The sequence below is a fragment of the Heptranchias perlo genome, chromosome 27 (genome assembly GCF_035084215.1).
Source record: "Heptranchias perlo isolate sHepPer1 chromosome 27, sHepPer1.hap1, whole genome shotgun sequence".
NCBI lineage: Eukaryota > Metazoa > Chordata > Chondrichthyes > Hexanchiformes > Hexanchidae > Heptranchias > Heptranchias perlo.
This window is the reverse complement of record NC_090351.1, coordinates 33,819,503-33,832,802: the sequence shown is the minus strand read 5'-3', so window position 1 is coordinate 33,832,802 and position 13,300 is coordinate 33,819,503. Positions and strand designations below refer to the sequence as shown.

General features: G+C 47.1%; 1 protein-coding gene across 1 annotated transcript in view; it reads left to right on the top strand.

Moving 5' to 3' along the window:
- The first annotated feature begins 5,928 nt into the window (after nt 1-5,928).
- Nucleotides 5,929-13,300, top strand: part of LOC137344569 (polymeric immunoglobulin receptor-like) — a 42,328-nt gene continuing 34,956 nt past the window's right edge. Inside the window, exons 1-3 of the mRNA XM_068007621.1 lie at nt 5,929-5,999; nt 8,088-8,411; nt 11,446-11,769. Coding sequence (XP_067863722.1) covers nt 5,963-5,999; nt 8,088-8,411; nt 11,446-11,769 — 685 coding nt within the window. The 5' untranslated portion in view covers nt 5,929-5,962. The remainder of the gene's footprint in view (nt 6,000-8,087; nt 8,412-11,445; nt 11,770-13,300) is intronic.

Genomic DNA, 13,300 nt, shown 5'->3' with positions numbered 1-13,300 from the left:
TCCTGCCCTGCCATTCAATTAGATCATGGGCTGATCTTAACTCCATTTACCCACCTTGGTTCCATATCCCTTAATGCCCGAACCTAACAAAAATTCATCAATCTCAGTTTTGAAATTTTCAACTGACCCCCAGCCTCAACAGCGTTTTGGGGGAGAGAGTTCCAGATTTCCACCAGTCTTTGTGTGAAGATGTGCTTCCTGACAGATGGTGACCAATGAGTCGACCTCCCCTGTGTAAAATAACCAAGTGCTGGAAATACGGCCGGGTCTGAGGGCAATCTCAGTCCAGAGACGAGCTTCAGCCTTGGCTCAGTGGCAGCACTCTCACCTCTGAGTCAGAAGGTTGTGAGCTCAGGCTCCACTCCAGAGATTTGAGCACATAATGTAGCCTGACACTTTAATGCTGTACTGAGCGAGTGCTGCACTGTCAGAGGTGCTGCCTCTCGGATTGGTTTTTAAGCCATGGTCCAGTCTGCCGAGGATATGAGACCCATGGTATTATTTGAAGAAAAGCAGGGGAGTTGTGCCAGAAATATCACCTGTGCCAGCCGAAGGGAAATGGCACTCGCAGTGACTAAAAACTCTCACCCAAGAGCCAAAGAACTTTAATGACCTGACCAGGGCCAGCAAGTAATACACTGGCCACACTCCCTTTATATCCCTGGCATCAGCACACTCTTCACCATCTAAAAGTAGCAGCAACACAACTAACCCTTCACAATGCACTCTGGTTAAGGGGCTCCCAGCTTGGGATCTAACATTATGGCGACCCATCTCCCCGAAAGGGAATTACTTGCATGCACAATCCTAAAAACCCTTTGTCAACACTAACAGGCTCCAGCTCTTACTTCAACTCTGCCATGGCAGGGGGCGGAAAGGAGATGAAGCCAGACTCAAGCACACCCATGAGTCCCTGCAGAGACCTCCTGCCCAACTCCCTTAACTCCCACTTGCTTCTTAACTCCCACAAACTGGTTCAGACACTTGGCACACATCTCTCTGCTGCTGGCCTTCCCCTAATTTATTCCATCCTCTTGCAGGAGAAAGCAGTGCACAATGCCCAGCGGGGGTGCCATCCTTAACTTTAGAACACTTGTCCTACGAGGAGGAGGCCATGGAACTCATGGGGAATCACTCTCCTCGTGCCATGGGAGATGTGGAGGTCTGGGCACATTGCCAACATAACACCATTGCCCTGGCATCTCTATGATGTGTCACACGCCAACAAGCGTCCACTGCTTTCTCTGTCTCCTTGGCCCACCAGTAGACCAGGATGGTGATGAAGCCAACCCATGATTTCCTGCAGACACCTTATGGCCCTTGTTCCTCTGTCCCAACACCTTTCAACTCATCACCATTGTCACCTTCTTCTTAAATCCCAGGCACCAGCTCAGGTACATTCACCCGAGGAAAATTAGATAGTGTTTTGTGAGGGTGTGGTGATTCACAGAGCACAAGGGGGCTGGAGGTGTGAGAAGTAGGTAACAATGTGCCACCGTCCATGTGGAGGCCGATGAGAAGGCTGCCTTTGCCTTTGGAGTCCTGAGAGCCCGAACTCATGGATACTTTCCTGAAAAGCAGGATGTTTGAGGAACATCACACCGACATGCAGGCTCTGAGGTCAGGGTCCGAGGATGTGTATCAACTGACAACTGTGACACTTGAGTTTACAGTTCTCATCTGCAGCAACATCGGGGAAGCTTTTTCTTCATTTCAGCCACCAATGGAGCATGTGCCAGCTTCAGTGGAATCTACAGCAGCCACCCAGCTGATCCCAGTCTCCCGAAGACACTTTGGGCTCGATTTTAGGAGCGTGTTTCCGGCGGGTTCCCAGCGGGGTGGCCCCGAAAATCCCGATCTCCGGTCACGTGACCGGATCGCGACGAAATCCCGGCCACTTCCGGGTACCGCGCTGACGTGCGGGGCTGCGCGCGCAAGCCCCGCTGGTGGGAATCCCGCAGGCAATTAAAGCCAGCGGGGTTCCACTTGAGAGTACTTACCTTGCTCGTTGTGGTCAGTTAATGAGCTGAAGCAGCTGTCAAAAGAGGAAGTGTGGGATTTTAGGTTCAAGGCAGTGAGTTTCCCACACTGGGGGAAACAGTCTCCCTCCAACCAGGCGTGTTGCAGCCAGCAGCCTGTGGCAGGTGCCAAGGTGTGCTCCACGGGGGAGAGCCCTCACCCACGCAGGAGGCCACCGCGTCACATAGGGCAAGCCCTGCCCTCCACCACCCCCCGCCAAGCCAGAGGACAGACCGACACGAAACCGCAGCCCCAGTCCGAGGAACCACACACCTACCCTGCACAACCCCTCAGACCAACACCTGCCAGTTGGGTGGTGTGTGGAGACCCTCGGAGGACGAAGAGCATGACCAGCCCCAGCAGCCTCGCAGTCCACGCCGTCCGCCGCAGGGACGTGGATCCCCCCAACACGGTGTTGTTGCACGCCCACCTGCACAGCAGGAGGGAGGGCTACCGCAGAGAGAGACGCGTCGCAGAGGGCACTACCCTCGCCACAGGGTCCACAGACCGAGGCGCAGCTCCCCGGACCTCTCCGAGCAGCAGTGCACAGGGAGGCGCAGACTCGCTCGACATGTAGTCGTGGAGATCTGCAGCCTCTTTCATGCCGAGCTGCTCCTGGCTGGCCCCAGCACCAACTGCTTACCTGTCGCTGGCAAAGTCACCACTGCCCTCCACACCTTCTCCTCCTCATCCTTCCAGGGTGCAGCCGGCTACACCGCCGATGTCTCTCAGTCGTCTGCGCGGACGAGCCCTGCAAATACACCTGCACCTACTCTGTAGTAACACGATGGGTGGCATCAGTGGTGGGTCCTCATAGTGATACCCAGGAGCGGGCATTATTGGTCACAACGGACAGGATTCGCGGAGACATGGCAGTGGTGGTGTCAATATAATGTGTGCTGTTTGTTGCTCTGAAATTCAATATGGGTAACACCCATGACAAACCCTCAGACACCCTTGTGCACCCCCTTCATGCTGACGAGACGTTTGCCTTACGCTGCCGACTGCACATATGTGATGCATGCCCTGTGGCTGCAGCACAGGTGGTGGCAGGTTGAGTGAGGCTGGCCGTGAGGGAGATGCACGAGACGGTGAGTATGGGATGGAGCAATGAGATTGTATGAGGAGTGGGTTGCGTGTTAGTGGCAGGGTGAGTACTGGCGAGGTGAGTAGGTGGAGGTAAGATGAGGATGGGGTGTGAGTGGGTATGAAGGGTGATGTGACAGAATAGTGTTGGCGGTGCCGAAGGAGATGTGGGGTGGGGGCAGTGTTGTGGCAGACGGAGTGTTGGGGAAAGACTTCGTGTTCTCACTGCGGCTGACCTACTGCGGTCATTGCAGCGCCTCCTGCACTGTATGCAGGTGGGCGATATGTTGGTGGCGCAGGTGACCCCCTCTGCCACCTCGAGCCAGGCCTTCTTGGTGGCAGAGGCAGGCCGCTTCCTCCCGCCCGCCGGGGGGAAGATCTGTGTCCTCCCCCTCCTCCTCACCCCATCTGACGATAGCTGGGGTGAGGCATCATTAAACTGGGAGCAGCCTTCCCCCTGGGCTGCTCCATGCTGCAATTTGTCCCATTGGTTGCAGCATCTGTCAGTGGAGGACTGCCCCTTTAACGAGAGAGCCTCCAGCTGACAGATCGTACTGCGCATGCGCAGCCCGACCGACGCACAGGCCAGCGCCGTGGATCCCGGAGGAGCAGGTAATTGATTCCTATTAGTGGGTTGCCTGCTACGATCGCGTGGGCAACCCACTAATTTCGCCGAGCGTGTTGACCACGCTCCCGGAGGACCACGCGCTGGGAACCCGCAGGCCTGCTAAATTCGGGCCCTTTGTATCCAAAGAGCGACTTAAAAATGTTCAAGGATACAATTGCTTTTAATTTTCTTTCCCTGCCAATGGGGAAGAGTCTTATCTTTTGGAGACGAGGGAGTAAAATTTTACCAGGGAGCCAGGTCATGGGAGGGGGGTCAGAAATCCTGACTGGAAACCTAGAAGTCCGGGTTTCCCAGACGTCCTTACGATTTTGACGAAAGGAAGTATTTCATTCTTTTTCTGCAGGTTTTCTGCCCGACAGTCCAGCTGGATTGACAAGCTGGCTATCAGTCGGACAGGGGAGCAGCGGGGTAGCAGATGCCAGCACAAAAGTATTAAATGGGGGCCGGCGGGGGTAGTTGCTCATCGATGTCATCAGGGGGTTCGGGGTCAGGGTCATCAGAGGCTCGGCCATCGGTGGGGGTCGGTCATCAGGGGGGCTCATTAGAGTCTGTGATCATTGGGAGGTTCATCAGGGGCTCAGGCATGGGTGGTCAGATATTGGGGGGTTCGAAATCGTGGTGGGGGCGGCATTCGGGGGGTGGGTGTCGGAGATCATGGGGGAGGGGTTCGGTGATAGTTGGGGGGGGTGTCGGAGACCGCATGTGTGCGATCGCGGCAGGTGAGATTGTTGGGGGAAGCAGTCCTGCTCCTCCTGGCCCACAAGTAATGCAATAAAAGCACTTCACTGCTGATCCAGGCCTTCTTGCCTCCTCTCACGTGGCCTGAAGCAGAAGGCCCGGTAATCCCGGCCCCCAGGAGTTGAAAATAAAAAATCTTTCAAAATGGACGCCCGCAGCCTCCTTAAAAGCTTTCACTGACCGACCCGTCTCCTGAGAACGGGTTGGTCGCCCACCCCTCGAACCGCCTCCGTTATAACCGGAAGTGGGCAGGTTGGGGTCGGGCTTTACATTTTTACAATTGTTACCTTCCCAACCACGCCCAAACCACCCGTTCCTGAGGTTAAAATTCACCCCGAACAGTGGATGTGGAACTGTGTGCATTACTGTGTGGTGCTGCACACTAGGACAATGTACCACAACCCGACACCCATGTAAAAGAACATGGTGGCTGGAAATGTCCCAGAGTCCATGTCACCATCCATTAACGTTAACAAACAGGAAATCATGGGTAGTGTGCCCTGTGTTACCTCTGGAGTCCCACAAGGATCTATCCTTGGACCCACCTATTTCTCATCTACATGCTGCCCCTCGGTGACATCATCTGAAAACACATCGTCAGATTCCACATGTACGCTGACCACACCCAGCTCTACCTCACCACCACCATCTCTGCGCTCCTCCAATTATTGACTCTAGCGCATCCCCCATTTTAATCGCTCCACCATTGCCGGCCGTACCCTCAGCTGCATTGGCCCTAAGCTCTGGAATTCCCTCCCTAAACCTCTCCCCCTCTCTATCTCTCTCTCCTCCTTTAAGATGCTCCTTAAAACCTACCTCTTTGACCAAGCTTTTAGTCACATGTCCTAATATCGACTTATGTGTCTTGGTGCCAAATTTTGCATGACAATCGCTCCTGTGAAGCACCGTGAAACATTTTATTGTGTTAAAGGTGCTATATAAATGCAAGTTGTTGTTGTTGTTGGTATGATTCTGACACTTAACATGTGACTTTAAGGGATTTCCGACTATGTGGCCAGACATTCTTCATGCTGTTAATAAGCACAGCATTAACTGTTTTATCTGTGAAACTAGTTTCCATACACAGTACACTGTGGGAAGGAGAGGGGATTGAATCTTCCTGCCAATCTCAACACTTGTCTGAGGTTTTTTTCTCACTTGTGTTCTGGATGTCACCTCACAATTCAGCATAAATACTTTGCTTGGGTCGCCATTCTCCATTCCTGTTAACATTTTCACATTCCTGTTTTCACAATTTTCTATTCATTGATGAAAATTAGTTTAGTTTTGTTTGTTAAATATAACTGACAATATTTCAAGTTCTCAGGGGTAACATTTCATCGGCTGGCTTCCTGCGGTTTCACGATCTGGCTTCCTGCTACTTTCTTCCTCATTTAAATTCCTCGCATCATGAAGATATTTATTTAGATATGAGAACGAAGAGCTGGGTGACTGACGACAAGTGCTGATCTCTTCTTTGTGAATAAAACAATGCGGATTCTGATTCTTCTCATTTGTTCCCTGCCCGGTGAGTGACCGCCAGAGCTGGATATTCAGATAATCAGTGTTAGTTTAAGTCTCGTGTATGGTTTAAACAGCAGAGATGTTTAAATATTTGGAGAAATGTAAAGGCACAAAATACTCAGCAGAAGTACATTTGCATATAGTCTTGTATCTCTTTTTCACTGTATTATTTGCCAGACGAAAATGCATTCTTAATTGTGAGTGGAAAATAAAGGTTCCATTTCATTTTTTTAAAAGCTGCAAAAGCAACAATCAAAATGCAAAGGCAACCAGTTTTAATCCGTAAAAAAGTGACTTTTATAATGTAGTCTGAAGGCCAATATACACTGAAGACTGCAGTGGTAATAATCCCTCAAATAGAAAATGTCACAAATTTGCAACTGTTTTCGTTATTTAAAGTACAGCCGATGAAATATTGTTTAACGAGGCTCTGTCAGTGAAACTGTTCCTCACTGGGAGAGGACGCCCACTGTTTGGTCGATATTACTCTCCTAATAAGGAACCGTTTTCTTCTTCTTCTTTAACTCTAACCAAGTAGATTCAGCCCCATATCATCTTTATGATTTAATGCTGTAATGGAATTTCTGATTAATACTGCCTCCCCGCCACCATTTTGGACTAATCTATTTTGTAACCAGCAATGTTAAACTCCCAGTCTCACCCTACTCTAAGCCATGAGTCTGTTAATTCTATTATATCAAACCTCCCCATAAATATTTGTGCCTCAACTTGCCAATTTTATGCAGAATACTTTTTGAACATTCAACTGAAGCACGCCTCTGTTATGGCAATCTTTCTCTTTTCAAACCTTCCTCTTTCTGATCTGATCTCTTTCCCCTCCCCATTTCCCTCTTTTATCTATCCTATATCCTCAGCCCTCCGTCCTCTTCCTCGTGCCTCTTCAGCTTATTTTTAACCACCCTCCTGCCATTTGGGAGTAAACTCTTTGCCCACAGCATGAGTTCCTCTCCCAGCAAGGCCATTGGTCTTGGCGCTGTTCAAGTAAACTCCTCCCGTCCTCTACAGGATGCTCCTCTTCCACACCTGGTCCCAAGGTGCCAGGAATATGAACCCTTTTCTTCTGAACCATCTCTCCAGTCACAAAATTACTTCTCTTATCTTACTATTCTTATACTGATTACCATGTGGCACTGGGAATAATCCTGTGATTAATACCCTCGAGGTCTTGCTCATTGATCTTACAGACAATCTGGAGCACTTTTCCTGCAGATATCAAGTTCATTACAAAGTCTGCCTACTTCCACCCGTCTGCTGCTGAAACCCACATCCATGTCTTTGTTGCCTCCAGATTGAACTATTCCAATGTTCTCCTGGCCTGCCTCCCCTCTTGCACCCACCATAAACATCAACGCATCCAAAATTCTGCTATCAGGTCCCGCTCATCTATCACCCCTGTCCTTGCTGACCTACATTGGCTTTCGGTCTCTCAAAACTTCAAACTTTCATCCTTGTGTTTAAATTCCTTCATGAAATGGCCCCTCACTATTTGAGTAACCTCCTTCAGCCCGACTCACCAACTCCCTCACGAAATCTCCCTTCCGCTGACTGTGATCTTTTGTGCATCGATCCCTACCTTTGCCCCACCATTAGTGGGAATGGGTTTGCCTTCAACCAACTTGGCACCACATTGTGAAATTCCCTGTATGAAATCCTCCACCTCTCCTCCTTTAAGACCCTCCTTAAAACCCACCTCTTTGACCAGGCTGTTACACACCTCTCCTAATATCTCCTGCCTTATCTCAGTATCCATTTAATTTTGATTATGTCTTAGCTTGAGTTTCTATGTTATCGGTGCTATATAAATGCAAGCTGTTGTTGCTGTTCTTGTTCAAAGATAGTGACGACACTTCAAAAGTAATTCACTGGCTGGGAAGTGCTTTAGGACATCGTGAGGATGTGATAAGGCACGAAATTAATGTTCTTTCTTTCATCACAAACTACAAGGAATTCAACTGTATTAATGGACGTAGTGGAGAGATTCTTCTGTACACAGTGGAAGTTCTTATTAAAATGTATCTGTTTGTATTTAGCAGTTACTTCCTGTTCAATTTCTGAAGTGCTGTCTTCTCAGTTTCAGGTGCATTGTGGGCAAAAAAAAATGTAAATGGAGTTGTGGGAAGAGCGATCACAATAGACTGTCACTATGACAAACATACGTACTGGTCATATGTGAAATACTGGTGTCATGGCTGGACTAGTAGTTGTTCAGTTTTAGTAAAAACAAGTGAGCAAGATGGACAGCGAGGAAGAATGTCAATCACAGATAACAAGAGAGAAGGAATATTCGTTGTTACTATGAAGGCTCTTCGCTCGGGAGATACAGGATGGTACAGCTGTGGTATTGAACAATCTGGCATCGATCCAAGGTTTAACTTACGACTACAAATATCTTACGGTACTTTTCTCAGTGATATACTTTATTATACACGACTAAAATGTCTGTTCAATGTTTCATCTGGGAAGAAAAATACAGCACTGATTTTCCGAGGCTCCGCAGCAGTGCAGAGTCTTCCAGGAAGTGGGCAGAGGTCTGGAAATACGACTCGTGTTGCTCACACGCAATTCGTGGCCTGTCCAACTATCCAACCAAAAATTTCACGTATTATGGGACCAACAGTTACTTTAACTGCAGTGTATTACACCAGACCTCACATGGATGCTCAACACATCTTCCTGTCTCTGAACTGTATCAAGTTTCACACTGTCAGATGTTTACATTCAGGCCAAAAACTAATAGAAAGACAATAACAAAAGCAGTAAGAAGCAAGTAGTCTTTAATGGGATAAATACCTAGAAAACACTAAAAATGGAATCAATCCACAAGAGCGTAACAGATTTTTGTAGGTTTCCTGATCTGATGGGAGGCATACAGAATCAACCAGATACTTAGGTCAGCACAATACAGTTCAACTTTACAAGCAAGCTAAACTTAAAATTGAAAAGCTAGATCACTCTCTTGATGGTAAAAGAAGCCTCTTTATTCATGTTGTCACGTTGGGCCAGATTTTGCTGTCAAAATAGCGGTGAGACTAATGGCGATCGCCATTATTTACACGCAAATGGTGCAGCAAATTCAGGCGAGGGGCAGATGCCTGGTTAAACACAGAAATCCAAAAGTTGCTGTCCAAGTTGCACCATTCTGCCCTTAGCTTCACAAAAAGGGCATCTTGCTGTCTGCCGCACCATTGAAATACATTGAACGGCATGAAGTTGCTGTATTTGCACGGTAGATACAAATTAAACTCTCCACAGTAAGTTGAGTCAAGTCATTTCAAGTCTGAGTACCCTTTTAACAACGTGATAAGTGTTATTTACTGCCAAGCAACCTCTTTGGCACTGAAAACTTACAAGTGTGGAGTTTCAATCCTTCAGGTTTTAATTGTAGTTGGAGATTTTAAAAATGTACATTTCCTTTTTCTTTCTCTCTTCATCCAATCCTTCTTTCCCTCTCTTTATTTCTCTTTCTGTACCTGATTGGACATTCAATCCATTGTCATTTACACTTCCTTCTCAATCCTTGCATTGATTATTTCAAAATCCTTGAATCTGACTGGTGAAGGAGATACATGGTTTCTTGCTCTGTCCACTCAGGTCCCAGATGCCCTGTTTCCCTCGCTGCGATGTTATCAACTCGCACTTTCAGTAACTTACCCGCAAACAATTTGAAACCTAAACGAGCAAGGGCAAGTCTAACCAACGGCAAACACCGTTGGATGCTCTGCCACAGCAAATTATGGCCCATTATCTTCCTCCTAAGCAAACCTCCTGAAGGATCAAATACTAAATACAATCTTCTACATCCTCTACACCTCCTATTGATTTTTCAATGGATCTGGGTGGGTGAGTAGGGAAGTGCTGAGGGACAGGCTGGCAAGCAGTAACATTTCAAAGAGAGACTGTCCAGTCACAAAGCAAATTTTGTCCTAATCAGTTTCTGAGAACAGGGTGTGGCCGCAACAGCACTGAAGACCTGACAATTCTCATTGAAAGTGTCAAGCTGGTCACCTTTGTGCTTTGGCTGCTCCAATAAAACTGAGATAAAGGGTTGCTTTTCAGCTGCAGTTCGCTGAAACCAATCATAATTACTCTCCCTGTCTAAAGCCACAGAACATGTGTAGAAATCTCCAGTTTTTTGCACTCATATTCTGCTGTGGTTTCTCGGACTTTCTCCAACTAGCTCATGTTCGAGTGTCAAACAATTAAACAGCATTGGAGGCTGGTAACCTACCACTGAGAGAAATTGTTAGCCCTGATTTTCAAATTGACACATCCCCAGTATCATTACTGCTCTCCTGATCTGGAGCCCTGCTATGTTCTGATATTAGACATGGTAGTTCAGGCTGCTCGCAGGATGGAGAGACATGGAGATGTAGATGTGCTGGTGAGGTTCCAAAATGGCAGGGCCTGGCTGAGTTACAGGAAAGCTTATTCTGGTTTTGTCTCAGAAGTAAAATGAACATTGGAAAGCATTTGATTTTTCGATGTTGGTTGCAGAATTCCCATATGAGGGAGTTCTGGTACAAACTGGACCTGGGTCAGGCCATTCCTGGAAATGCATTCAACATTCGACCAAACCCCCACCTGAAAACAATAGGGTTGGAAATTCTTTTGGGCTCATTTCTGGACCCAAAATAAGCGACAGGCTGAAAGCGCGCCCCAAGAAGCCAGAGGCCTGAGGCTCATCTGAAATTGGCCTCATTTTGATAATAGAGGCGAGCTGCTGGCTACTTCCAACATTGGGGATCAAATTTGAGCCTGCTGTCTATTCACCAGCGGCCCTCAGGAAAGTCCTGCTTGGACACCGGTGGAAAACGCTGGGGGACCGAGCGCAGTCGCGATTCTTCAGTGATCTCCACAGGTCTCTTTAAGGAACTCTGGTTAGGCCACTGTAGAGCTGGGTAAGCTCGTCAGAACATTCACGGTGTATGCTCTGCCTAGTTTCTCAAAAATTTTGCAGAAGGTTCCTAAAACATGCCCAGGACCCTTATTTGCATATTTAAATTAATGCAACGCTGCTTTCAGGCGACCACTAGGGACGCCTAAAAACAGAGTCGACCAATAGGGCAGTGGGCATGCCCCAATGCAAATCGGGCACAGGACTTCACGCCCAGCAATTGGTATACGTTGCACCATTTTACGCCCGGAATTGGAACAAAACACATCCCAATTTCTACCCCATAGACTGCTCCAACCTGGCAAATTCATGATGGGTTTCATCAAAGCAAAAATGATGAGAAGATTATTTCCATCTGGATCAATTATGCTGCTGTTTTTCAAAAAAAGCAAAAACTTGCACAATTGTTCCTCTTCTTTCAGGTGCTTTTGAAGGCTATTTAATCTCTCTCATCCCATTAAAGATCAGGGATAGTTTGGATCCAGTGCAAGAAGCAGAGTCAGTCAGTGTCTGAATGTTTGTTTCTTTCCCACAGAATCTGTGTCTGTTCCTGTACTTCGATTTTTATCACCATCAAGTGCCTCATGTTTTGGGGGCTCAGTGTCAGTCTCCTGTGAGTCTGTCCAAGGGTCCCTTCCCATTCAGTACACATGGTATAAAAAGGCCACGTCTGAAGATTTAACGATCTCTGAATCTGATAAACTGGATCTACAATGTTCTTCCTTCACCCAAGTTCATCATCAATATTACTGCAGAGCCTCAAATAATAATGGAGGAAAATCCAGTGAAATGGTTGATGTGTCAGTCTGGAACAGATCAGAGAAAAACTGCAGTTATGTGGCTCGAATCAGCAGCATTGGTAAGTGTTACTTTAAACAAACAATATGGGAACTGAATTTTTAAAACTAATGTCTATTGCATCTGTTTGCGAGCCTGTCCCTGATATGCGATATCCACTCCCGGTGGCTGAGGTTTCCCATCACTTGGCAAGCTCAGGAAACTGACCCCAAAAGGCTAGAATTGACCGTTGTCAGTATTAGCAGGCGACTGTTTAATGTGTGCGTGTGACATTCCTTTATCTGCTGTTCTGAATGAAACATTCTTTTAAACGAGGAATGCCTTACGAATTTTAACTGCTTGTCTACTAATATCGACAACAGTAATTATTGGTCTAATATTTCCCGATGAGCTCAATGCACTGCTGATGTTCCTATTCCACTGAGGACATCGCTCCAGGGCAGCATCGCGGTTGCTAGGCGCCCAGGAATACACTTTCCGGTGGTGGCAGAGATCATTCCCTGGCTCTAACTTTCCTTTACGTTTGCGTGGGGCAAAAAAGGGAATATCTGGTTTGTAGACCCACCAACCCGAGATCTTTAACTGTCCCAATAGTAATTCTGTAATGCAAACACTCGGATATGGGGAAATAACTGAAATATCACTAAAAATGGGCCGCTGCCAGGTGTTAGCAGCATCTCTCCTTGCTATCAGAGAGGGGAAATTACACAGAAATGAAAGCATCCAAATCCAATATACCAACCAGGATTTTACTCAAGTACTGAGGTTCCTTTTAACAATAGTGTTCTCTAGGTTGACCACAAGTGAAAATCAGGTGAATCTAAACTTTATTCCCTTGCCTCAATAGGACTTGTATATGAATGTGAAGTTTATTCAAAAGTGTCACCAACAACTCCATGTTCCACAAGTAAAAATATCAATTCCACTGAAAATCGAACCACATCTTCAGGTTCCACATCTGCCAGCAAAAGGTACAATGTTCTCATTGCTGGTGTTTTGATTGGCACTGTTTCCATCTGAGAGAATAAATGTTCTTTAAGAAATTTGGCACAAGGGTTCACAAACATTTACTCATCCAGGCTATAACTCACCATAATGGAAATGGTGGCTGGATTTACATCATGCTGTTGTGTTGGCTTCCGAACAAAGGTGCTATTTTTGTTGGTGGAGAATCAGAATAAGAAGTAAGCACCTCCATTTTGCCACCCCTCAGGTGGTGCTGTTTGCATTATTCACCTTCATTACTTTACCGCTAACCTAATCTCATGGCGTGAGATGAGTTGTACTTGCCAAACCCCAGCAATGCTGGTTTGCCTTCCACTATTCTGGAGTGGCATTTGCATTCTCCGTCATTTTCACCTTCTCAGTTTGCCCATGTTATACACTGTTTCCAAACTGAGAGAACGGGAAGGCTGCCTGTTTCCAGCTGCTCAGCAATTGCCTGAAAGAAGGTGCAGATGAGCAGTTGCAGGTTGATGTTATTGTGATCATCCCTGAGGAGACATATTACCACTGTTACATGGCCCCAGGCAGATGGTCAGTCACTTTTATAAAGTCCTCAATTATAAAATTGTGCCGTGCCTTTATAGCTG